This window comes from Caretta caretta, chromosome 3 (genome assembly GCF_965140235.1).
Source record: "Caretta caretta isolate rCarCar2 chromosome 3, rCarCar1.hap1, whole genome shotgun sequence".
NCBI classification, from domain to species: Eukaryota; Metazoa; Chordata; order Testudines; family Cheloniidae; genus Caretta; species Caretta caretta.
In genome coordinates this window covers 168,417,767-168,444,018 of record NC_134208.1, presented here as the reverse complement: position 1 = coordinate 168,444,018, position 26,252 = coordinate 168,417,767, and the positions used below count along the sequence as shown (strand labels likewise).

The following is a 26,252-nucleotide window of genomic DNA, read 5'->3' as shown; positions in this document are numbered from 1 at the left end:
GTCAGACAGTTCAGAATTCTGAATTTACCTCCTCTTTTTTAAAAAGTGTTGTGAATGGATAGTGACCACCAAATCTATTTGATTTAAAAAATGATTGGGACTCGGAAGACCTGGGTTCTATTCCTAGCTCAGCCACTAGCCTGCTGGGTGACCTTGGAAAAGTCACTTCACCTTTGTGCCTCAGTTTCCTCATCTGTGAAATGTGGATACTGATATTTACCTCCTTTGGGAAGTGCTTTGAGATCTACTGATGAAAAGCACTATAAGAGTTAGATTAATAATAAATAATAATAACAACAAACAATAATACCTAAAAACCTTTCTGGGACACCACCAATTTGTTAAGAACAGAAATACCAATGGTATGAAAGTTCTCAAAGCCCAGAGAAAGAGGGGGGGGAAAAAAAAAAAAAGACTATTTCAATGGTATATTTAAAACCTAAGCTCACTTTAACAGTAGTAGTTATGCAATGATTTCTTTTGGCCATATCAATTTGTTTTACCTTTCCAGTATTCCAGATTTCTGCTCAAAAGAAATGACCAATGTCATACTGTACTCTCACAGTGATTAGAGATCTGATTTAAGCAATTCAAAGCATTTGATTTAGCAACTCTATTATGAATAAGCTAGACTGATTTTCCAAATAATTATTATAATTACTTATATGAATCATGCAATATTTCAACACATACTAAGATTTTACATTTTTAAAAAATGCAAACTAAAAAAGGCAATTCAATACTTAAGCTCTGGACCTATGCATATCTAAGAGTGAAGGATTGTAGCTTGCTGTAGTTTTCTCAAAACCCACAGACTTGAGAAAGCTTAGAAATTCAGACTTAAGGTTAAAAAGAAAACAATAACCAATATCAGCAAGAATGGAAACAAATACTGAAGGACTTCTAAAAAATCTTTAATTCTGCCTCTGTTCTGTAGCATTCTGTGCACTCATCACACCTTGTGGGTAAGATGGAGATATTCTGATGGAAGATTTTATAGGAACCTAAAGAAGTTTGAAGCCTGTGGATATCTTTAATCCATAAAATCTACTTTATTTATAAAGGATGTCTATGGAGTCAAAGAACGTGGACGTATGAAACTTTGGTTTTCTTTATATGTTATCAAGGATACTAAAGAGATTTCTCAAAAATGTAAACTATCTAAGTCTTGGTCTGATCTTTAAGAGGTTTGAAACAAGACACTGTAGTTACATGTCTACGCTTAGTCTCATATCTCTTATTTACACAACATTTACACTTTTACAGAGTGCCTCTAGGGAACTGTCCCAAATGAACAGCCCTAAATGTGGTCACAGTTGGTGACCCAAAGGTCTTAAAGAAAGCAGGAAGCGTTCACTCTATCATTGTAAAGACAGGTACAATGCAGTTTAAATGTTACAGCAGAGTACAAACAAAATTAAAATAGTCCAAATATATCACTTCCTCAATTTTCAGAGTAATTGGTGCATTAAATGTGCTTTGTTTGTGAATGATGTAGTCTATGGTTTTTCACTTGTTTTCTGGCCTGTGACACAGAGGTGGGGTTGAAGTTATTCTGTAAATCTTGATTGGTCATTTCCATATTTTATAATGCTGTGGGAGAGAGGGAAGGCATACCATGTAATCGTAACTTTGAATATCCAGGGCAATGTTGCTGTCGTCAGAGGATGACGAAAGTCTCTGAAAAGCTTTTCCCATTAAGTCACTGATTTTTTTATTTTCTCTTTCTCTCTCTGGTTATAGATTAGGGCTGTCGATTAATCGCAGTTAACTCACGCGATTAACTCAAAAAATTAACTGCAATTAATCGTGGCTTTAATAGCCCTGTTAAACAATAGAATACCAATTGAAATTTATTAAATATTTTTGGATATTTTTCTACATTTTCAAATATATGGATTTCAGTTACAACATAGAATACAAAGTGTACAGTGCTCACTTTATATTAATTTTTATTACAAATGTTTGCACACTAAAAATGTTAAAAAATAGTATTTTTCAATTCACCTCATACAAGTACTGTAGTGCATTCTTTTTATTGTGAAATTGCAACTTACAAATGCAGATTTTTTTGTGTTACATAACTGCACCCAAAAACAAAGTAAAACTTTAGAGTCTACAAGTCCACTCAGTTCTACTTCTTGTTCAGCTAATCGCTAACACAAACAAGTGTGTTCACATTTGCAGGAGATAATGCTGCCCGCTTGTTATTTACAATGTCACCTGAAAGTGAGAATAGGGGTCCACAGGGTACTTTTGTAGCAGACATTGCAAGGTATTTATGAGCCAGATATGCTAAGCATTTGTATGCTTCGGCCACTACTCCAGAGGACATGCTTCCGTGCTGATGACACTCGTTAAAAAATGTGTTAATTAAATTTGTGACAAACTCCTTGGGGGAGAATTGTACAACCCCTGCTCTGTTTTACCAGCATTCTGCCATATATTTCATGTTATGGCAGTCTGTGATGACGACCCAGCACACGTTCATTTTCAGAACACTTTCACAGCAGATTTGACAAAATGCAAAGAAGGTACCAATGTGAAATTTTTAAAGATAGAGACATCACTCAACTGAAGGTTTAAGAATCTGAAGTGCCTTCCAAAATCTGAGAGGGACAAAGTGTGGAGCATGCTTTCAGAAGTATTAAAAGAGTAACACTCTGACGGGGAAGCTACAGAATCTGAACCACCAAAAAAGAACATCAATCGTATCCTGGTGGCATGTGACTCAAATGATGAAAACGAACATGCATCAGTCCGTACTGCTTTGGATCATTACTGAACAGAACCTGTCATCAGCATGGACACATGTCCTCTGGAATGGTGGTTGAAGCATGAAGGGACATATGAATCTGGCACATAAATATCTTGCTACGTCAGCTACAACAGTGCCATGCAAAGGCCTGTTCTCACTTTCAGGTGACGTAAATTAGAGGCAGGCAGCATTATCTCCCGCAAATGTGAACACGCTTGTTTGTCTGAGTGATTGACTGAACAAGGAGTAGGACTGAATGGACTTGAAGGCTCTATAGTTTTACAATTTTTTTAATGCAGTTATTTTTGTACATAATTCTACATTTGTGAGTTCACCTTTCATGATAAAGAGATTGCACTAATGTACTTGTAATATGAGAATTGAAAAATACTATTTCTTTTGTTTTTACAGTGCAAATATTTGTAATCAAAAATATAAAGTGAGCACTATACACTTTGTATTCTGTGTTGTAATTGAAATCAATATATTTGAAAATGTAGAAAACATCCAAAAATATTTAAATAAATGGTATTCTATTATTGTTTATGAGCACAATTAATTGTTTTAATTGCTTGACACCCCTATTTTTATAGATACGTGTGTGTGTATACGTAACATCTTAACTCCATCTTAATCAAATTTAAATGCTTGTGAATTTCCCTACATTATTTGGGGGAAAAAAAAATATATAAGAATGGCTCAGTGTCAGTGTTTCCTGTGAAGGTACAAGGTGTGCAGAGACTTTGGGGAAAGACTGCAAGGTGTTTCTCATGCCTCCTCCTTCCCTCCATTGTGAAAGCTTCATTAGGATGGCGGGGACAGAAGAGAATGTAGAGTGGATTCAATATATTTGGACTACTCGTCTCTTGAAACTGCTATGTACATCTCGTTTTCTTCCTAGCCTACCCATGTATGGCACTCTCTCCTGCTTACCCCTCAGAATACTCCTTCCTCATAGGACTCCCCACATTGTGATCACCAACATCTGAGCCATGTAGACTTCTATGAACTCTACATAGCCCATAATTAAGGCTGCATGTCTGTCATGGAAGTCACGGATTCCGTGACTTTCCGTGACCTTTGCAGCAGCTGGTGTGTCTGGCTGAGGGGCTACCCGAACACTCTGGCAACTCCTGGGCCCGCAGCAGTTTGGGTGTGGGAGGGGGCTCAGGGCAGGGGGTTGGGGTGCAGGGCAGCACTTACCTGGGCAGGCAGGGGAAGGCTCCCTGGAAGCAGCCGGCATGACCCAGCAACTCCTGACATACACAGAGCAGCCAGGGGGCTTTGCACGCTGTCCCTGCTTGCAGGCACCGCCCCCGCAGCTCCCATAGTCTGCGGTTCCTGGCCAATGGGAGCTGCAGAACCAGAGCTTGGCAGGGGCAGTGTGCGGAGCCCACCTGGCCTTCCTTCCCCCTAGGAGTTGCAGGGACACGCAGAGCTGGGTAGTGAGCCTACCAGCCCCACCAACCGTGCCCCCCAGCACCAGCTGGGATCCCTATCTGTGTGTCACTGGTGGGCACCCCCTCAACCCCCAAGAGCCAGCCATGGTCTCACACTGCCATCCCCCACCTCCTCCCCAGCACCAGCAGGGGTCCCAGGCCACCCTCCCCAGCACCCACGGCACCCCCCAGACCACCACCACCACCCCCGAGCACCCCGGGGCCCTGACCCAAGTTTTAGTTATGGGTAAATAGTACAAATCATGGACAGGCCATGGGCTGTGAATTTATATTTTCTGCGTGACTTTTACTAAAAATACCAGTGGCTAAAACGTAGCCTTACCCATAATGCATGTGAAAACTTTGCAATGACAACTATTACTAACAAAACTGCCAAAAAGGTACCAGCCCTTGCCAAGTCCAACATATTAAGCCTAATTTAGAATGAGGCTAAGTAATTTTGACAACTTAAACAGGATCAATAAAGTGGTCACAAGAGATCACTTTCAATTTCTGAACTCTCATCTCTCTGAAATGCCTCATCCAATTTATTTCTCACTTTTTGGGGAAAAAATTCTCTCCTGGCATAAAAACATATCTGTGAAATTTCACATGTATTGGTTTATTTTGGGAAAAGTTGGAATGAGTTTAGTGTGGTGGCGTGAAAGAGAAAAAGAAAAAAAAAGTCATTTATGACAGACTGTTTGCTTCAATATTAACTATATGAAGACTTGCCTCTTCACAATTCATGTACATTAGGCCTCATACCTTTGTCTTGTAACTCACTTCTAAAGAAGTCCATATTTAAAATCTCAGAAATTTGCTCTAAACTACTGGCTGTCACATAAAAAACCAAAACCTAATACAGGGTTGGGTGGGGTTTTGTTGTGGGGTTGTTGGGGTGTTTTTTTTGAGGGGGGGGCACGGGGAAGAGGAGAGGGGAAAATCATCTGGGGAAAGGAGAGTAACATACTAAAGGAAAAAAGTTATTAATGGCAGATTTATACATAAAACATAAGAATGCCCATATTGGGTCAGACCAGTGGTCCATATAGCCCAGAATCCTGTCTTCCAACAGTGGCCAACAGTAGATGCTTCAGGTGAATGAACAGAACAGGCAATTATCAAGTGATCCATCCCCTTGCTGTCCAGTCCCAGAAACTAGCAATCAGAGGCTTAGGGGACACCCTGAGCATGGTGTTGCATCCCTGACCATCTTGGCTAACAGCAAATGATGGACCTGTCCTCCATGAACTTATCTAATTATTTTTGAACCCCGTTATATTTTTGGCCTTTATAACTTCTCCTGGCCTGGAGTTCCACAGGTTGACTATGCATTGTGTGAAGTACTTCCTTTTGTTTTAAACCTGCTGCCTATCAGTTTCATTGTTACATACACCTCACCAACAACTGCATACACAAAGAATAGCCCATTTCCCTGATGATAGCCTACCGTGCCTTTATCCTGAAGGCACATCATTAGCGTGCAGACATCTCCTGTTGCTTGATGGTTCACCAACATCATGGCTTCATCTTCTGAAACCACTTTAACATCATCTCCCCATTCGACTACTGTTAAAAGAAAAAAAAGGAAAGAGTAAAGCTTTAAATCTGATCAAATTTTTAAAGCTACGAGAAGTCTTACAAATAGAAACCTACAAGCTCCAGGCCAATTTAAACTAGCACATAACACTGGACAATCATTAGATTAGCAATGCCATTTCCCCGAGCAAAACAGGAACCCAGTTTGTAACTTTTAATCAGCAAGCACTGTAAAAACAACTGAAATAATCTACCAGAACATATATACACACAAAATAAATCTCTTTTCTTATATCAGTCACCACACTATATTTGGGCCTTCAAAACCCACTATAAAACTTTTGACCCATCTTTCAAGTTGAGCCGTCTCCCCTCATTAGATGCAGAAGTGGCCCAAAACGTCAAATTTTAGTCTCCACATTTGTTTCACCTCCACGTTTATTCGTAAGAAACTGTTCTGGTTAAACAAAATAAGCCCTGTAAATTTAATATGCTTAATATCCTAAGATACATAAGCTTACCTACAATTTCTCCAAACTTAAGAAAATTATTTGTAGGAGAAAAAGTGTTGGTTCAGAGAATGAGTTGCTCAAAGAACAGGAACAATTAGTCATTATTTAGTATAGCTGAGACCAAAAATGTGCGTGGCAAGAGTGGTGAGAGGATGTTAGTCAGCAGCTGTGGTATCCAAACTTTACAAGAACAAGCAAAACTACCAGAAGAGGTCAGAAGGCAGACATTAACATTCTTGACTTGATGGTCACAATGTGACTAAACTCAGAAATGAAAAAGAGACAACCTCCTACAGGAGAACAGACAATGAAATTTTGGTAAAAACTTAGTTCAAATGAGAGACCTTTAAACACAAACACACACAAGCCTGTTGCCTGAGCAATGAAAGACTCGAGTGAGGAGAATCCCTCCTCAGCTGAACGGATGGTCACTTAGATGCAAGGACTACAAGGAGAGGAAAGGCAGTAAAGTAGTTCTATTATATTCAGAAGGAAAATACTGGATAACGTGTTTGTTTGGTGGGTTTTTTGGTTTGTTTGGGGTTTTTTTTTTTCCTGCACCTTTATCCACTACCTCATGAAGTTCTTACTTGGCTGACCAACATACCAGTTTTTTACATCACAAGAGAGAGAGACATATTCTATCACTCTGTCCTACAGAAGTTAACACCATATCTTTAATACAGTAATCCTTGACTGCCATCAGCAACAGCTCTCTCAGCCAGCCAGAGAAGGGCTCACCACACAGGAGTCTCAGTAAATTGCACTCTTATTACTCTCCCCCATCCATCATCTGTACAGTAACTGAACTAAGCACAGCAACAGGATACCCGCAGAAGACAGGAAGCAGTACTCAGTGCATAACATGGATTTCCAAGCCCTACCAAAAGGACACCTTTTGACGTTTATTTTCTCCTCCTTTGGTTGATAAAGATCATAACGTTGATGCAATATACTTGACTTCTATAAAACTGGAACAGATGTAAAATTAACATGGCTCACATGAAATAGATAAAAAGCTGGCTAAGTGACAGATCTCAAAATGTAATTTTAAATAAAGAATCAAACAGGTGTGATTCTAGTGGGGGTCAGCAGAGATTGGCTCTTGGTCCTATGCTATTTAACACTTTATCAATGACTTAGAAGAAAGCAAAAATCACTGATAGTTTGCAGAGGACACAAAAATTGGGGGAGTGGTAAATAATTAAGAGGAAAGGTCACTAATATAGAGAGTCATCTGGACTGCTTGATAAGCAGTCAATATGCAAACAATATGCATTTTAATACGGTTAAATGTAAACATACACATCTAGGAACAAAGAATGCAGGCCATATTTACGGAATGGGGAACTCAATCCCGGGAAGCAGTGACCCTGAAAAAGATTTGGGAGTCGTGGTGGAGAATCAGCTGGACATGAGCTTTCGAGTGCAATGCTGTCACCAAAAGGGCTAACGGGATCCTTGGATGTACAAACAGGGGAATGTATAGCCGGAGTAGAGAGGTTATATTACCGCTGTATTGGGCACTGGTGTGACTGCTGCTGGAATACTGTATCCAGTTCTGGTGCCAACAATTCAAGAATGATGTTTATAAATTGGAGAGGGTTCAGAGAACAGTCCTGAAAATGATTAAAGGATTAGAAAACATGTCTTACAGGGATAGACTCAAGGAGCTCAATCTTAATTGATCACAGTCAAAAACCTATATGGGGAATAAATATTTTAATGGGCTCTTCAGTGGCTGTAAGTCAAAGCTAGACAAATTCAGAGTGGCAATAAGGTGTGTGTGTGTATTTTTTTTTTTTTAAACAGTGAGGGATATTAACTATTGGAACAATTTACCAGGGGGGGTCATGGTGGACTCTCCATCACTGGCAATTTTTAAATCAAGATAAGGTGTTTTTCTAAAAGATCCCCAAAAAAATTCCTAGAGGGTAAGTTCTATGGCCTATGTTATTCAGGAGGTCAGAATAAAATCACCACAATGGTCCCTTCTGGTCTTGGAATCTATGAATCCTCAGAAATCCAGACAGCACTGCACTCTCAGATTTCAGAAGACATGCAGAGCTTTTGGCCATATCTGACAGCTACAATATAGTGTGAATTGAGCCTTAATACAAAAAGTTAAATTCTACATCTGGACCGCAACTCAACAAATCAGATGACTGATATTGGGAGATATATTTCTGGTACCATACAACCTGCCCTTTCTCTCCACAGTGAGAGAAGCAACAGACCCTCCTCAATTTGCTTAACACACACCTGGAAGATTCTATCTGTCCCTAACCGGCTCCTTGACCATTTGCAAATCCTCTTTCTCAAGAAAGTTTGGTCCCTCCCTGAATGAATCGTTTAAATTATAAACTGAATCCTACTTGGAGCAGATTACCTGAACATACAATCAGTTTACAGAGCATCTGTCATGTACCTATATAGACAAACTAACACACAGTACTGAGAGATACTATCCATATATCTGAGGTTATAGGGAAAAGATTATGGTTTTAAGTTTCACATGAGAAATACCATAGTATATGATCCTTTATGAAAGCATAATTTCAATATGCTTTCACTATGCAGCTAAATTGACAACTCACCAATGCATAACACTGCCTCAATGCTGTGCTTCTGAAGCCTGGCCTCTCTCCCTCCCCGAAAAAATACATTATGCATATATAAAGTGCAATTTCACAGCACCTAACTCTTACTGTGTCAAACCACTTTTTCACCAGATTGCTCAAAAAGGGGACTGCTCAACGAGGGTCTTTTCCTTGCCAAGAATGACCTTGAGCGGATCACTGCGGACTACGTGGCTCTAGGAAGAAGGATAAAGGAGTTGGAGGTGCAAGTGGTGTTCTCGTCCATCCTCCCCGTGGAAGGAAAAGGCCTAGGTAGGGAGCGTCGAATCGTGGAAGTCAACGAATGGCTACGCAGGTGGTGTCGGAGAGAAGGCTTTGGATTCTTCGACCATGGGATGGTGTTCCAAGAAGGAGTGCTAGGCAGAGACGGGCTCCACTTAACGAAGAGAGGGAAGAGCATCTTCGCGAGCAGGCTGGCTAACCTAGTGAGGAGGGCTTTAAACTAGGTTCACCGGGGGAAGGAGACCAAAGCCCTGAGGTAAGTGGGAAAGCGGGATACCGGGAGGAAGCACAGGCAGGAATGTCTGTGAGGGGAGGGCTCCTGCCTCATACTGGGAATGAGGGGCGATCAACAGGTTATCTCAAGTGCTTATATACAAATGCACAAAGCCTTGGAAACAAGCAGGGAGAACTGGAGGTCCTGGTGATGTCAAGGAACTATGACGTGATTGGAATAACAGAGACTTGGTGGGATAACTCACATGACTGGAGTACTGTCATGGATGGTTACAAACTGTTCAGGAAGGACAGGCAGGGCAGAAAAGGTGGGGGAGTAGCACTGTATGTAAGGGAGCAGTATGACTGCTCAGAGCTCCGGTACGAAACTGCAGAAAAACCTGAGTGTCTCTGGATTAAGTTTAGAAGTGTGTGCAACAAGAGTGATGTAGTGGTGGGAGTCTGCTATAGACCACCGGACCAGGGGGATGAGGTAGATGAGGCTTTCTTCCGGCAGCTCACGGAAGCTACTGGATCGCATGCCCTGATTCTCATGGGTGACTTTAATTTTCCTGATATCTGCTGGGAGAGCAATACAGCGGTGCATAGACAATCCAGGAAGTTTTTGGAAAGCGTAGGGGACAATTTCCTGGCGCAAGTGCTCGAGGAGCCAACTAGGGGGGGCGCTTTTCTTGACCTGCTGCTCACAAACCGGGTAGAATTAGTGGGGGAAGCAAAAGTGGATGGGAATCTGGGAGGCAGTGACCATGAGTTGGTTGAGTTCAGGATCCTGACACAGGGAAGAAAGGTAAGCAGCACGATACGGACCCTGGACTTCAGGAAAGCAGACTTCGACTCCCTCAGGGAACGGATGGCCAGGATCCCCTGGGGGACTAACTTGAAGGGGAAAGGAGTCCAGGAGAGCTGGCTGTATTTCAAGGAATCCCTGTTGAGGTTACAGGGACAAACCATCCCGATGAGTCGAAAGAATAGTAAATATGGCAGGCGACCAGCTTGGCTTAATGGTGAAATCTTAGCGGATCTTAAACATAAAAAAGAAGCTTACAAGAAGTGGAAGGTTGGACATATGACCAGGGAAGAGTATAAAAATATTGCTAGGGCATGTAGGAATGTTATCAGGAGGGCCAAATCGCACCTGGAGCTGCAGCTAGCCAGAGATGTCAAGAGTAACAAGAAGGGTTTCTTCAGGTATGTTGGCAACAAGAAGAAAGCCAAGGAATGTGTGGGCCCCTTACTGAATGAGGGAGGCAAACTAGTGACAGAGGATGTGGAAAAAGCTAATGTACTCAATGCTTTTTTTGCCTCTGTCTTCACTAATAAGGTCAGCTCCCAGACTGCTACGCTGGGCATCACAAAATGGGGAAGAGATGGCCAGCCCTCTGTGGAGATAGAGGTGGTTAGGGACTTTTTAGAAAAGCTGGACGTGCACAAGTCCATGGGGCCGGACGAGTTGCATCCGAGAGTGCTGAAGGAACTGGCGGCTGTGATTGCAGAGCCATTGGCCATTATCTTTGAAAACTCGTGGCGAACGGGGGAAGTCCCGGATGACTGGAAAAAGGCTAATGTAGTGCCAATCTTTAAAAAAGGGAAGAAGGAGGATCCTGGGAACTACAGGCCAGTCAGCCTCACTTCAGTCCCTGGAAAAATCATGGAGCAGGTCCTCAAAGAATCAATCCTGAAGCACTTGCATGAGAGGAAAGTGATCAGGAACAGCCAGCATGGATTCACCAAGGGAAGGTCATGCCTGACTAATCTAATCGCCTTCTATGATGAGATTACTGGTTCTGTGGATGAAGGGAAAGCAGTGGATGTATTGTTTCTTGACTTTAGCAAAGCTTTTGACACGGTCTCCCACAGTATTCTTGTCAGCAAGTTAAGGAAGTATGGGCTGGATGAATGCACTACAAGGTGGGTAGAAAGCTGGCTAGATTGTCGGGCTCAACGGGTAGTGATCAATGGCTCCATGTCTAGTTGGCAGCCGGTATCAAGTGGAGTGCCCCAAGGGTCGGTCCTGGGGCCGGTTTTGTTCAATATCTTCATAAATGATCTGGAGGATGGTGTGGATTGCACTCTCAGCAAATTTGCGGATGATACTAAACTGGGAGGAGTGGTAGATACGCTGGAGGGGAGGGATAGGATACAGAAGGACCTAGACAAATTGGAGGATTGGGCCAAAAGAAATCTGATGAGGTTCAATAAGGATAAGTGCAGGGTCCTGCACTTAGGACGGAAGAACCCAATGCACAGCTACAGACTAGGGACCGAATGGCTAGGCAGCAGTTCTGCGGAAAAGGACCTAGGGGTGACAGTGGACGAGAAGCTGGATATGAGCCAGCAGTGTGCCCTTGTTGCCAAGAAGGCCAATGGCATTTTGGGATGTATAAGTAGGGGCATAGCGAGCAGATCGAGGGACGTGATCGTTCCCCTCTATTCGACATTGGTGAGGCCTCATCTGGAGTACTGTGTCCAGTTTTGGGCCCCACACTTCAAGAAGGATGTGGATAAATTGGAGAGAGTCCAGCGAAGGGCAACAAAAATGATTAGGGGTCTGGAACACATGAGTTATGAGGAGAGGCTGAGGGAGCTGGGATTGTTTAGCCTGCAGAAGAGAAGAATGAGGGGGGATTTGATAGCTGTTTTCAACTACCTGAAAGGGGGTTCCAAAGAGGATGGCTCTAGACTGTTCTCAATGGTATCAGATGACAGAACGAGGAGTAATGGTCTCAAGCTGCAGTGGGGGAGGTTTAGATTGGATATTAGGAAAAACTTTTTCACTATGAGGGTGGTGAAACACTGGAATGCGTTACCTAGGGAGGTGGTAGAATCTCCTTCCTTAGAGGTTTTTAAGGTCAGGCTTGACAAAGCCCTGGCTGGGATGATTTAACTGGGAATTGGTCCTGCTTTGAGCAGGGGGTTGGACTAGATGACCTTCTGGGGTCCCTTCCAACCCTTATATTCTATGATTCTATGATTCTATGATTCTAAATGTCATTTCCACTGTCCAAAAAGTTGCAAGATTTATTTAATTTATTTATTTTCAGGAAATGTATAAATATGACTGGTTCTGAATGCCTATAGGGGAACACTCCTTCTGCGCAAGCTGAACTACACACCGCATGAGAAGTACTTCCTGGGAGGAGTGGTATGTATGCCTCCTTTTCATACTGTACTACTTGATCTTTACACAGTAAATTGCCTAAGTTTGGTAACCTGGTCTCAAAAACATTTTCATTATTGAATTACAAGGACAGTCAACCAATTGGCTACACTTTAGACAGATTCCAGAGTTGTTCACATGGGTCTTGCATGCAGCATCAGGTGAGTTTGTTTTTGCAATTTTTTTTTAAAAAGGAAAATATAATGGTAAACCCTCCCAAAATTGGTAGGGACACCAATCAATGAGGGAGGTGTGGTACAGACAATACTTATAACTTTTTTTTAAAAGTTTAATTTCAAGTTTGTGGTGTCCCTTTAAACTTCAGTGTAATACGTACATAGTTCTATCATGGCAGGCACTCCCGCCCTTGTAAACTTTCAGACTGTTAGAACAAGGAAAATGAGTGCATTTTTTCTTTAAGGGATATTTGTGGTATTGCATTCACTTCTGCAAGTGGAAAAACACAGCTCAAACATCAGGTGTGTGGCAGCAAAACAAGGGGACACTGCTGTTCTTCACTATGGAAAGGCAACAGTTCAGTGACAAACATTTGTCACTTGGGGTTCTTGAACAGCAGCAAATGCTCCTCTCCTAATTTCCTCCCATTGCCAAGACACATTGCATGTCACAGTGATTCTGAATTTAGCAGCTCCAAAATAAATCATGTTTCTGCAAATACCAGTTCAGCACACAAGAGGGAATACACTTGGGTAAAGTTTTAACAGGTTTTGAAATCTGTGCATAGGGTTTCACCAGCCACGAGCATAGAACTCCAAAGCCATCTGGCTGGCTCCCCTGCTTATGAACAGCCAGCTCAGGACAGAGATTCCTGAAAGCGTACATACCTGGGACAAAGGAGATGGGAGTTGTCCCGGGGCTTAATCCTGCACCATTCAAGTCTATGGGAAATTTTCCTACTTATTTGAATGGAACCGGATCAAGCCCCATAATCCATAAGTAAGGCTAAGATTTTTTTCACTGATATTTTTTTAGTAAAAGTCACTGACAGGTGAAGGGCAATAAAGAAAAATTCCTGGAAGCTAGTGACCGGTCCCTGACTTTTACTAAAAATACCCATCAAAAAATGGGAGCCACTAGGCAGTTGCAGGGGCCTGGCTGGGAGCTCCAGAGATCTTTGGAAGTCATGAATTCCATGATTTCCAAAACCTCTGTGACAAAATTCTAGCCTTACAAGCACAGCTTCAGGCAGCTTTTGAAGCCTCTCTGCTGCTCCTTCTCCCAAGCATTATGTCTTTATTATCTGAAACCGAATTATGTCAGCAGTAAGGGGGACCTGGCCCTGTTTCAGTTAAATGAGATTATACTAATTTACAGATAGCAATTCTAAACTCATGGTGAATTTAGTGCTGATGAAACTTGCCAGATTAAGACTTTTGGATACTGAAATCTTCTACACACAAAAAATACACACAAGCAACATGCTTACAAGCAGAAAAAGCTTTACCTACAGCTACCTCAATTCTGACCTGGAAGGGCCACATCAGGGAACGGAAGGGTTGTTGAGCCTCCATGTACAGGACCCAGAGCTCCAAATTCAGATTTTGGATATCTCAGTTTTGGACCAGAGTTTGCAAGAACAACTAGTAGGTACAACTGTAGGGAAGTGATCCTCAAGAGAAAGAATGAAGCCTCAGAGACAGCATGCCAGTAAGAAAAGAATTAAGTATAAGAAAGGAAGAAGCAAATCTATCTAAGATTCATAAGGCAAAAAGGGTCAATATTCATCCATGTCCTTAGCATCAGTAATAGCACTTTCATAATCACAGTCCAAAATTAGACCACATTTTCTCAAAATCCTGCAGATTACTGAGCTTTCTATGAACAACTCTGTTTAGAGCCACTAGCATGAGGGCAATAAAAATAAATACTTTTTTTCCAAATTTGTGGCTGAAATATTGTGCTTTGCTCTCCATTTCTGCGACCAGAGTAGCAGCTGACATTTCTGAGAACACTTTGCAACTTTATAAATCATGATTAAACACATCTGGGGGGCGGCAGGGGGAGAGAGAGACAATTAAAAAGCTTTGAGAAGTACCCAATATATTCACATGTAGTGAACTTCATATCAACATAAAGATGGTTTATTCATTTTATACACTCTGGCATACCTCTTCAGACAGGAGATTCAGAAATCTAGAGATTGTTAGCAAGGGATCAACTATGCGAATTAAGACACTGCACCATTAACCAATATGTATGAACTCATTTACATATTGGCTTTTATTTGTAACTGAACATTTGTTTAATTTTCTACGCCTGCTTTCTCACTACAGTATTAGGCTATGTCTACACTGCACAGCTTACAGTGGCAGTGGCAAGGCTTTAGTGGCACAGCTGTAAGGCACACAACGTAGCCGCTCTTTGTCGGCAGGAGGGAGCTCTCCTGCTGACAAAAATAAAACCACCCTCGATGAGGGGCAGTAGCTTTGTCAGCAGGAGCATGCCTGCCACCGATAAAGCACTGTCCACACCAGCACTTTTCATTGGTAAAATTTCAGCCCTGAGGAAACATCTAAGATTATTATTTTTAAACCGACACACACAGATTTGCAGATGAGGGAAGTCTCCTAACCAGAAGCCACTACAAGACACACAGAGAGGAACCCAGATACAGTGCATTTCTCCCTCTTGACTGCAGCTGCACTCAGATCACAAACATTGCCTTACTCAGTCCACAAACAAAGTTACAGAGCCCAACATAAATAGTTCTAGGGTAGAAGGACCTTCGAAGCTCCTGCTTCCTTCAGAGGAGGGCTCTCTGTTTTGGAAGGGCGACATGTTGCCACCCCCAAGAATTCAAAAAGCATGAATTAGGCCACAAAATCATGTGATTGGCTTGAGTTATGAGATACTTAAATAATAAATTTGGGGTTCAGTTTATCTGCCTCCTGCATTTTGAACCTCTAGGGCACATTCAGGTCATGCTGTCAAGCTCGCAAACATGAGGGCTAAGACACTTCGCTTTAAGTGAATATCTCATGTAGTCACACAAATCCAGTAGTTGGTGCTTTAAGACAAAAAAAAAAGTATTTCAAGACTTGTAACAACAAAAAGTTGTGAGTTGGCAACACTGAAAACAAAACAATATTGTGCATTTTTTTATGATCAAGGTCCTGTAAATACACTCAATAACCTATGCAAATTTTCAGCCATAAAAATCAACAGCATAAAACACAAAGTATACTCTGCTTCCCTTCTGACCTCAGCAAATTGTTCTAAGCCTCAAAACACCAAAGTTGAAGTGAATTACTAAATTTAATACATTCTTCTCTGAATTCTAACAATATGTTTTCTTATAATGAAGTATTACATACAGTCTAGTGATGTTCAGAGTGGCTGATCAAACCTTGTTTCAGCTATGCCAGCGAGATACAGATGTTAAAAAGTTATTTGCCCTTTGTTGTTGAGGCCTCTGAGAGACAGCATTAGGAAATTCTGGGAATGGTGGCAGAGATTAGTTAGAAATAAAACAAATGAGACGCTTGATAAGCAACTATGACATGCCAGGGTACAATCCAGCCTGTTGAGCAGCTGCGTCACCCCTGCCCCGCAACCTTAGGTGTCTTACAATGACTTGCTGTAGTAGCTCCCACCTGGGATGCTCACAAACAGCCTTCCAGCCTGCAAGCCACAGCCTGAGTGTCTGTGTAACTGCAACCTGCCAGCCACACACAGGTTACACTCTGGCTCTCACCTGCCTTGGGTATACTGTAGAGTGACCCCAGTCTTAGATTTTCCCCCAGAAATGTATGTCTTGTACTGCCCAGCCCTTTCCTGGACAATACATTTTTATTATATCCTTTATTTCTTTAAAAGATTAACTTGCACACAACTTGTCACACTAAATGGAGTTCCCCAGACACTTCAATTTTAACACACTGGATTAGATAAAACAATAAAACAAGTTTATAAACTACAAAGAGATTACTTGTACTCGTTTACAATCTAAGAGGCATAAAAGTCAGAAATGGTTACAAGAAAAATAAAGAAGACTTTCCGAACACCTGACTTAAACTGTATCAGAATTCAAGCAAAATTTCTCACTACATGCTTTGAGCAGTCTTACTAACCAAATCCTGTGGGTCAGGAACTCTTCTCCCAGAGTCAAACAAATGCTTCCTTATCACTACAGGTGCAGCGAAAGCAATTGGCTGGGGAGGTGGGATGTCCCTTAGGGTATTTGTCATTCCCTTATTACAGTTTCAGTCCGCCTCTTGAAAAACATTTCTAGCTGGGCACCAGTAGACAAAAAGTCTATGTGGAAAGATGTTCCCTGCTGCTTTTTTCTCAACTGTTTGAGCTTCCTTTGTTTTCCTTCCTGCTTGATTACTCTGTTCACTGCTTAAATGCAAATTAAGGCAAGCCCACATTCCTTTGTTTAGGACAGATCTGTTTGCTAACCTCAGTTTGAGCAAGGCCGTGGTGTTTGGAAGATGTGTTATCATCCTCATTCAGGCAAATCTTGTACATTGCCACACAGTTTAATCAGGACAATACTCACCAGCGAATTATGAGTTTTCGAATGATATCCTACAAGGCATGTCTTGTACAAAGATTATTACAACAGTGTTTAGACTGTGAATACAGGGTTCACAGCAGCTCATTGATTTCAAGGTTTCCATAATCACTGTGTAAGACCTGGTCAGTTTGGACCCTCACTAATCCTCCCCCATCCTCACCTCTACATACATATCTATATTTTCAGGAACTCTGAAAGGCAATTGGCTGTAGTCTGGGCTACACAATATGCCTAGACCTTGTAAAAACATGTGTAAACGTATGAGAGAGAGTTGTTAATTTTAAAAAATACATTTGTTTGTGCAAATTAATAGACTAGTTCGGTGTTGTGAAAACAGAAAAAAACTGATTATATCCTGTTTTAGATAACAGTGTTTCACAGTAATTAAGAAAACATTTCCACATTAAAAGCATTAAAAATATTAACTGAGAGAAAAGCAATAGCCTTTTCTGTCACACCCCTACCCTCCAGTTGTCTTTGAGGTTACAGGAATTCCTAGCTAATAGCACAGAAAGCAGCACATAGAGTCAAGCTATAGGCAAGGCAAACATACATTGACTGAAAGGAAAATGAACATAATCCTGAGAGGAAAGAGAGGAGCAAGAAGTGAGGTTTATAAAATGTAGCTTCACATTTTTTTTATTTATTTAAATAAAGTTTATTATTTTACTTATGCTTTTAAGAACATACCTCGGGCCCCACCAAATTTCCCAGGCATGAAAAATGTGTCACAGAATGTGAAATAAGCCCTTCCCTGTGAAATCCAATGTCCCTGTGATCCTAGGAGCACTCCAGCAAAGGGGGCTCCTAGCTCTGGCTGTGCTGGGGAGGGACAGGACTTGCTCTTTCCCTGAAATGCTGCTCTTGGGTATCTCTCCTGGCCTCAGATAGCTCTGCAACACCCTCCTTCCCACTCTGTTCAGTTCTGAAGGCAGCATAGACGTGAGGGTGGCAATTCCACGACCCCCTACAACAGGTTTGCGACACACTCTCCCACAAACCCCTTTTGAGTCAGGACCCCCATGGTTACATCACCGAAATTTCACATTTAAAAATATCTGCAAATGTGAAATATATCAAATTTCAAATCCTATGGCTGTGAAATTGACCATAATGGACTGTGAATTTGGTAGGGCCCTAAATATAAATTTTTAATAAGAACTTAAGACACTGAGTACCTCTGCCATTCATTCCAGCATCTGCAACCTAAAGATCATTCTGGAGACATTGGAGAGACAAGGTGGATGACAAAATATCTTTATTGGACCAACTTCTGGTGGCAAGAGAGACAAGCTTTTGAGCTTACACAGACCTGAAGAAGAACTCCGTGTAAGCTCAAAAGCTTGTCTCTCTCGCCACCAGAAGTTGGTCCAATAAAAAAATATTGCCTCACCAACCTTGCCTCTCTAATATCCTGGGATCAACACGACTACAAACACTGCATAAAATTCTAAGGACATGACATACAAAGCAAAGATTTCAACTACTAAAGAACATGTTTATAACTAACTCAATTCAGTATTATTGCAACAACTCTAAATTACACTTGTGGTTAATTTTCCCTCCCTCAATACCCTATTAAGTCTCTGTCTTCATAGAATCACAGAAGAGAGACACGGTCTCCTCAGCAATGAAGGCCTGTTTACCACTATACATTTTCTTAGCGACTTAAATCAAGTTTGGTTTTCAGATGTCCCACTGAACTTCCATCACTTCCCCAGGAAGACTACTCCATACGATTAAACATCTAATTTTCCTGATATTCAACTTACATTTTCTTTCTATTTTCATCCCATTACTCCTAGTTATAGCTTCCCTTCACCTCCATTGTTGGAGTTATAAAGTCAGTCAGTCTTAAAATTACTCCGCCACTGCCTTCGGTGGTTGTGATGGGATCCCCAGGGTACAACCTGGAACTGGGGTACCGCTGTGTCCCCTTAACTCTCCAGCTTGGGCTGTCTCTCACAATGCTTTGCTAGGGACAAGTAGCAAACCTCTCTGGGCACCGTTATCACTTAGTACAACAGCAAATGGAGCCCCACACCAAGCTAAATTGCATGAACCACTCACGAATCTCACAGAGAAAGGCACCAGCAAATCTCCCATGTCCCCAGCCTCAGACCCTGGAATATGCCATCTTGCACTGCTCCAGACCCTTTCTTCAGCAATGCAAGTTTATTAATTGGTTCACCACTTTGTCAAAGGAAAGTGGACATGCACCAGCCTTTGTAACTTGAGCAGATTTCCCAAACACTTCAGACAATCTCACCAGTAACAATAAAACATTAAAATAAGTTTACTGATTACAGAAAGATAGATTTTAAGTGATTGTAGTGGTAGGCACAAAAGGTCAGAGATAGTTCCCGAAGAAAATAAAAGGTAAGTATGCAGTGTAAATCCTGAACCTTATTAGACTAATCAGTATTTGGATGAAGCAGTTTCTCTCACCCCATGGGAAGTTGCAGGTAGGTTACTATCCTTAATACATGGGCTTTCCCTTCAAGCCTGGGACCAGTCTCCTCAGTTCAAGTCTTTTTCTTCCCAGCATTCTTATTGCTTCCAGCATAGGAGGGGGAGGAGAAAGGGAGGGGGAGGAGAAAGGTAAAGGTACGATGCCACTGTCCCTTACTTTATACTCTCAGCCCTGGTCTACACTAGGACTTTAGATCGAATTTAGCAGCGTTAAATCGATTTAAACCTGCACCCGTCCACACAATGAAGCCCTTTATTTCGACTTAAAGGGCTCTTAAAATCGATTTCCTTACTCCACCCCTGACAAGTGGATTAGCGCTTAAATCGACGTTGCCGGCTCGAATTTGGGGTACTGTGGACACAATTCGATGGTATTGGCCTCCGGGAGCTATCCCAGAGTGCTCCATTCTGACCGCTCTGGACAGCGCTCTCAACTCAGATGCACTGGCCAGGTAGACAGGAAAAGAACCGCGAACTTTTGAATCTCATTTCCTGTTTGGCCAGCGTGGCAAGCTGCAGGTGACCATGCAGAGCTCATCAGCAGAGGTGACCATGATGGAGTCCCAGAATCGCAAAAGAGCTCCAGCATGGACTGAACGGGAGGTACGGGATCTGATCGCTGTTTGGGGAGAGGAATCTGTGCTATCAGAACTCCGTTCCAGTTTTCGAAATGCCAAAACCTTTCTGAAAATCTCCCAGGGCATGAAGGACAGAGGCCATAACAGGGACCCGAAGCAGTGCCGCGTGAAACTGAAGGAGCTGAGGCAAGCCTACCAGAAAACCAGAGAGGCGAACGGCCGCTCTGGGTCAGAGCCCCAAACATGCCGCTTCTATGATGAGCTAAATGCCATTTTAGGGGGTTCAGCCACCACTACCCCAGCCGTGTTGTTTGACTCCTTCAATGGAGATGGAGGCAATACAGAAGTAGGTTTTGGGGACGAAGAAGATGATGAGGAGGAGGTTGTAGATAGCTCACAGCAAGCAAGCGGAGAAACCGGTTTTCCCGACAGCCAGGAACTGTTTCTCACCCTAGACCTGGAGCCAGTACCCCCCGAACCCACCCAAGGCTGCCTCCTGGACTCAGCAGGCGGAGAAGGGACCTCTGGTGAGTGTACCTTTTAAAATGCTATACATGGTTTAAAAGCAAGCATGTGAAAGGATTACTTTGCCCTGGCATTTGCGGTTCTGCCTTTGCAAAAGGTTTCTGGGGAGGGCAGCCTTATTTCGTCCTTCATGGTAGGACACTTTACCACTCCAGGCCAGCAACACGTACTGGGGAATCACTGTAGAACAAAGCATTGCAGTGTATGTTTGCTGGCATTCAACCAAAATCCGTTCACGCGGTGGGAGGAGGCAAAATGCGACCTTGTAACGAAAGCACATGTGCTATGTATGTAATGTTAACTTTCAAGGTTTACCCTGAAAGAGTGTAGCCACTGTTTTATAAAATGTGTCTTTTTAAATACCGCTGTCCCTTTTTTTTTCTCCACCAGCTGCATGTGTTTCAATGATCACAGGATCTTCTCCTTCCCAGAGGCTAGTGAAGCTTAGAAAGAAAAAAAAACGCACTCGCGATGAAATGTTCTCCGAGCTCATGCTGTCCTCCCACACTGACAGAGCACAGACGAATGCGTGGAGGCAAATAATGTCAGAGTGCAGGAAAGCACAAAATGACCGGGAGGAGAGGTGGAGGGCTGAAGAGAGTAAGTGGCGGGCTGAAGAGAGTAAGTGGCGGGCTGAAGACAGGGCTGAAGCTCAAAGGTGGCGGCAGCGTGATGAGAGGAGGCAGGATTCAATGCTGAGGCTGCTGCAGGACCAAACCAGTATGCTCCAGTGTATGGTTGAGCTGCAGCAAAGGCAGCTGGAGCACAGACTGCCACTGCAGCCCCTCTGTAACCAACCGCCCTCCTCCCCAAGTTCCATAGCCTCCACACCCAGACGCCCAAGAACACGGTGGGGAGGCCTCCGGCCAACCAGCCACTCCCCCACAGAGGATTGCCCAAAAAAAAGAAGGCTGTCATTCAATAAATTTTAAAGTTGTAAACTTTTAAAGTGCTGTGCTTAAAGTGCTGTGTGGCATTTTCCTTCCCTCCTCCACCACCCCTCCTGGGATACCTTGGTAGTCATCCCCCTATTTGTGTGATGAATGAATAACGAATGCATGACTGTGAAGCAGCAATGACTTTATTGGCTCTGCAAGCAATGATTAAAGGGAGGAGGGGAGGGTGGTTAGCTTACAGGGAAGTAGAGTGAACCAAGGGGCGGGGGGGTTCATCAAGGAGAAACAAACAGAACTTTTACACCGTAGCCTGGCCAGTCATGAAACTGTTTTTCAAAGCTTCTCTGATGCGTACCGCGCCCTCCTGTGCTCTTCTAACCGCCCTGGTGTCTGGCTGCGCGTAACCAGCAGCCAGGCGATTTGCCTCAACCTCCCACCCCGCCATAAACGTCTCCCCCTTACTCTCACAGATATTGTGGAGCACACAGCAAGCAGTAATAACAGTGGGAATATTGGTTTCGCTGAGGTCTAAGCGAGTCAATAAACTGCGCCAGCGCGCCTTTAAACGTCCAAATGCACATTCTACCACCATTCTGCACTTGCTCAGCCTGTAGTTGAACAGCTCCTGACCACTGTCCAGGCTGCCTGTGTACGGCTTCATGAGCCATGGCATTAAGGGGTAGGCTGGGTCCCCAAGGATACATATAGGCATTTCAACATCCCCAACAGTTATTTTCTGGTCTGGGAATAAAGTCCCTTCCTGCAGCTTTTGAAACAGACCAGAGTTCCTGAAGATGCGAGCATCATGCACCTTTCCCGGCCATCCCACGTTGATGTTGGTGAAACGTCCCTTGTGATCCACCAGAGCTTGCAGCACTATTGAAAAGTACCCCTTGCGGTTTATGTACTCGGCGGCTTGGTGCTCCGGTGCCAAGATAGGGATATGGGTTCCATCTATAGCCCCACCACAGTTAGGGAATCCCATTGCAGCAAAGCCATCCACTATGACCTGCACATTTCCCAGGGTCACTACCCTTGATATCAGCAGATCTTTGATTGCGTGGGCTACTTGCATCACAGCAGCCCCCACAGTAGATTTGCCCACTCCAAATTGATTCCCAACTGACCGGTAGCTGTCTGGCGTTGCAAGCTTCCACAGGGCTATCGCCACTCGCTTCTCAACTGTGAGGGCTGCTCTCATCTTGGTATTCATGCGCTTCAGGACAGGGGAAAGCAAGTCACAAAGTTCCATGAAAGTGCCCTTACGCATGCGAAAGTTTCGTAGCCACTGGGAATCGTCCCAGACCTGCAACACTATGCGGTCCCACCAGTCTGTGCTTGTTTCCCGAGCCCAGAATCGGCGTTCCACAGCATGAACCTGCCCCATTAGCACCATGATGCATGCATTGTCAGGGCCCATGCTTTCAGAGAAATCTGTGTCCATGTCCTGATCACTCACGGGACCGCGCTGACGTCGCCTCCTCGCCCGGTATCGCGTTGCCATGTTCTGGTGCTGCATATACTGCTGAATAATGCGTGTGGTGGTTAATGTGCTCCTAATTGCCAAAGTGAGCTGAGCGGGCTCCATGCTTGCCTTGGTATGGCGTCCGCACAGAAAAAAGGCGCGGAACGATTGTCTGCCGTTGCTCTGACGGAGGGAGGGGCGACTGACGACACGGCTTACAGGGTTGGCTTCAGGGAGCTAAAATCAACAAAGGGGGTGCCTGTACATCAAGGAGTATTTCAGGCAGGACTGCACGGAGGGTTCCAATAAGAAATGGTGCACCTAAGTTATCGTTGTTATTGGAACAAGGAGGTTAGCCTGGCCTCTGATTGATACATGGCTAGATTTACCTCGCTGCACCTTCTCTGTGAGTGACTGCAGTGTGACCTAGAGGAATGAGTCCCCTAGACAGGGGAGGAGGCAAATGAGTACAAAACAAATCTGGTCTATTTCTTGTTTTGACCCACTCCATCTATCTTTTACATCTTTGGCTGGCAGCAGACGGTGCAGAAGGACTGCATGCCATCCACATCTCATGGCTGCTTGGCAGAAGATGGTACAGTACGCCTGCTAGCCATCCCCATCTCTTGCCTGCCTGGCAGAAGATGGTGCAATACGACTGCTAGCAATCCTCATCTCTTGCCTGCCTGGCAGAAGATGGTACAGTACGACTGCTAGCAGTCCGTATCGCCTGCCTGCTCACCATAAGACGGTTCAATAGGACTGACTGCAGGACTAAAGAGAATGACCTGGTCAAGTCACTCCAAATTTAGTCCCTGCGCCCATGTCTGCCCAGGCGCTCCCAGCCGACGCGGCCAGGAGCACCTCGGACACGATGAGGACGACTACCAATCGTATTGCACCGTCTGCTGCCAGAAGGCAAGGGGTTGCTGCTACTGTGCAGCAAAGCCGTACCGCGTCTGCCAGCACCCAGGAGACATAGGGTGACGGTTACCTGAGCGGGCTCCATGCTTGCTGTGGTATGGCGTCTGCACAGGTAACTCAGGAAAAAAGGCGCGAAATGATTGTCTGCCCTTGCTTTCGCGGAGGGAGGGAGGGAACGGGGGCCTGACGACACGTACCCAGAACCACCCGCGACAATGTTTTAGCCCCATCAGAGCGCTCCATTGTGACTGCTCTGGACAGCACTCTCAGATGCCCGATTGTTTGCCATTGCTCTGACGCTGGGAGGGGCGCTTACAGGGTTGGCTTCAGGGAGCTAAAATCAACAAAGGGGGTGGCTTTACATCAAGGAGTATTTCAGGCAGGACTTCACAGAGGGTTCCAATAAGAAATGGTGCACCTAAGTTATTGTCCTTATTGGAGCAAGAAGGTTAGCCTGGCCTCTGATTGATACATGGCTAGATTTACCTCGCTGCATCTTGACTGCAGTGTGATCTAGAAGAATGAGTCCCCTAGACAGGGGAGGGGGGGGAAGCAAATGAGTACAAAACAAATCTGGTCTATTTCTTGTTTTGACCCACTCCATCTATCTTTTACATCTTTGGCTGGCAGCAGACGGACTGCATGCCATCCACATCTCATGACTGCTCGGCAGAAGATGGTACAGCACGACTGCTAGCAGTCCGTATCGCCTGCCCGCTCACCATAAGACGGTTCAATAGGACTGACTGCAGGACTAAAGAGAATGACCTGGTCAAGTCACTCCAAATTTAGTCCCTGTGCCCATGTCTGCCCAGGCGCTCCTGATCGACCTCACAGAGGCGACCAGGAGCACCTCAGACATGACGATGACGGCTACCAGTCGTACTGTACCGTCTGCTGCCACAAGGCAAGGGGTTGCTGCTACTGTGTAGCAATGCCGTACCGCGTCTGCCAGCACCCAGGAGACATAGGGTGACGGTTACCTGAGCGGGCTCCATGCTTGCCATGGTATGGCGTCTGCACAGGTAACTCAGGAAAAAAGGCGCGAAATGATTGTCTGCCCTTGCTTTCACGGGGGGAGGGAGGGAACGGGAGGCTGACGATATGTACCCAGAACCACCCGCGACAATGTTTTAGCCCCATCAGGCATTGGGATCTCAACCCAGAATTCCAATGGGCAGCGGAGACTGCGGGAACTGTGGGATAGCTACCCACAGTGCAACGCTCCGGAAGTCGACGCTTGCCTCGGTACTGTGGAAGCGCTCCGCCGAGTTAATGCACTTAATGCACTTAGAGCATTTACTGTGGGGACACACACACTCGAATTTATAAAACCGATTTCTAAAAAACCGACTTCTATAAATTCGACCTTATTCCGTAGTGTAGACATACCCTCAGTCCATGTCCCTGGACAAAAACTAGTCTTGCCATGCCTGATTGGCCTTGCTGAGTCACAGGGTTGAGCAATCCCTATTGTGTGGTGCTTGTCTTACAAAATTGTACATCCCTTATTTACAGCTCCCCTGCTGATTAATGGTCATCTAACATCCACCTGGGTGTGGATTACCTCCTTTGTTGTCACTGAGAACTAGCAGAGAACAACTCGAAAATTGACAACATATTTCAATAACAACCATACATATTTTGACAGAACAATGGGTTTCAGCAGATCGTGGTCTTTCATATGATATCTTACGTGGCATGCTTTGTATGAAATATCACAGCCAAATCTGAACAATGAATATGGGGATTATAGGGTGCTACTTGGAGGTACGGTGTGTCACAGTGGTCACTTGCAAAACTATCACAATACTCAGCCCCTTAATCACTCAAACTTCCTCTTTAGATTATTTTTTAAGTCTCTTCTTATAAGAGAATTAAAATAGATGGCAATTAAATTAGATCTGTATTTGACTCTCCCACCTCTCTCATCAAGCCAATGATGAAACTAAGTATAGTAGTTTATTTTGGAAAGACACTATTTCAAACATTAAGAGTGCTGATTACTTCTGAACACAGACTCCTTCATATGTGGATGCACCCAAGGATCTATATGTGCAGCTTTTCTTGTGTACTGTGCCCACTAGTTCCCAAAATAACAGAATGTGACCTAACAGCGGGCTAGACGTTCTTTTGACACTAGCCTTAACAGCTCCAAATACCATGACTAGTAAGGGCAGGCCTAGGATAGATTAAAGCAATGCAGCTGACGATGTGCTTTGTCAGTCTGATTTTTCAGAGAATGTGACCAATGAATGGAGGAGGGAAAAAGCATATAGCAGAGAAGGTCTCTATGAAGTGCAGAATCATGGAAGCTTGCTACTGTTTACCATCGTGAACAGATCCATT

The 26,252-nt window shown here is 43.8% G+C and overlaps 1 protein-coding gene across 6 annotated transcripts in view; it reads right to left on the bottom strand.

Annotated features, from left to right (window-relative positions):
* Positions 1-26,252, bottom strand: part of LPGAT1 (lysophosphatidylglycerol acyltransferase 1) — a 172,332-nt gene that overhangs the window by 76,156 nt on the left and 69,924 nt on the right. For all 6 annotated transcript variants that reach the window (XR_007355673.2, XM_048843116.2, XM_048843117.2 and 3 more), the window contains one exon: positions 5,651-5,769. Coding sequence is in view for 5 of the 6 variants with exons in the window: in XM_048843116.2 (XP_048699073.2) it covers positions 5,651-5,769 (119 nt within the window). In the remaining variant the exon portion in view is untranslated. The remainder of the gene's footprint in view (positions 1-5,650; positions 5,770-26,252) is intronic.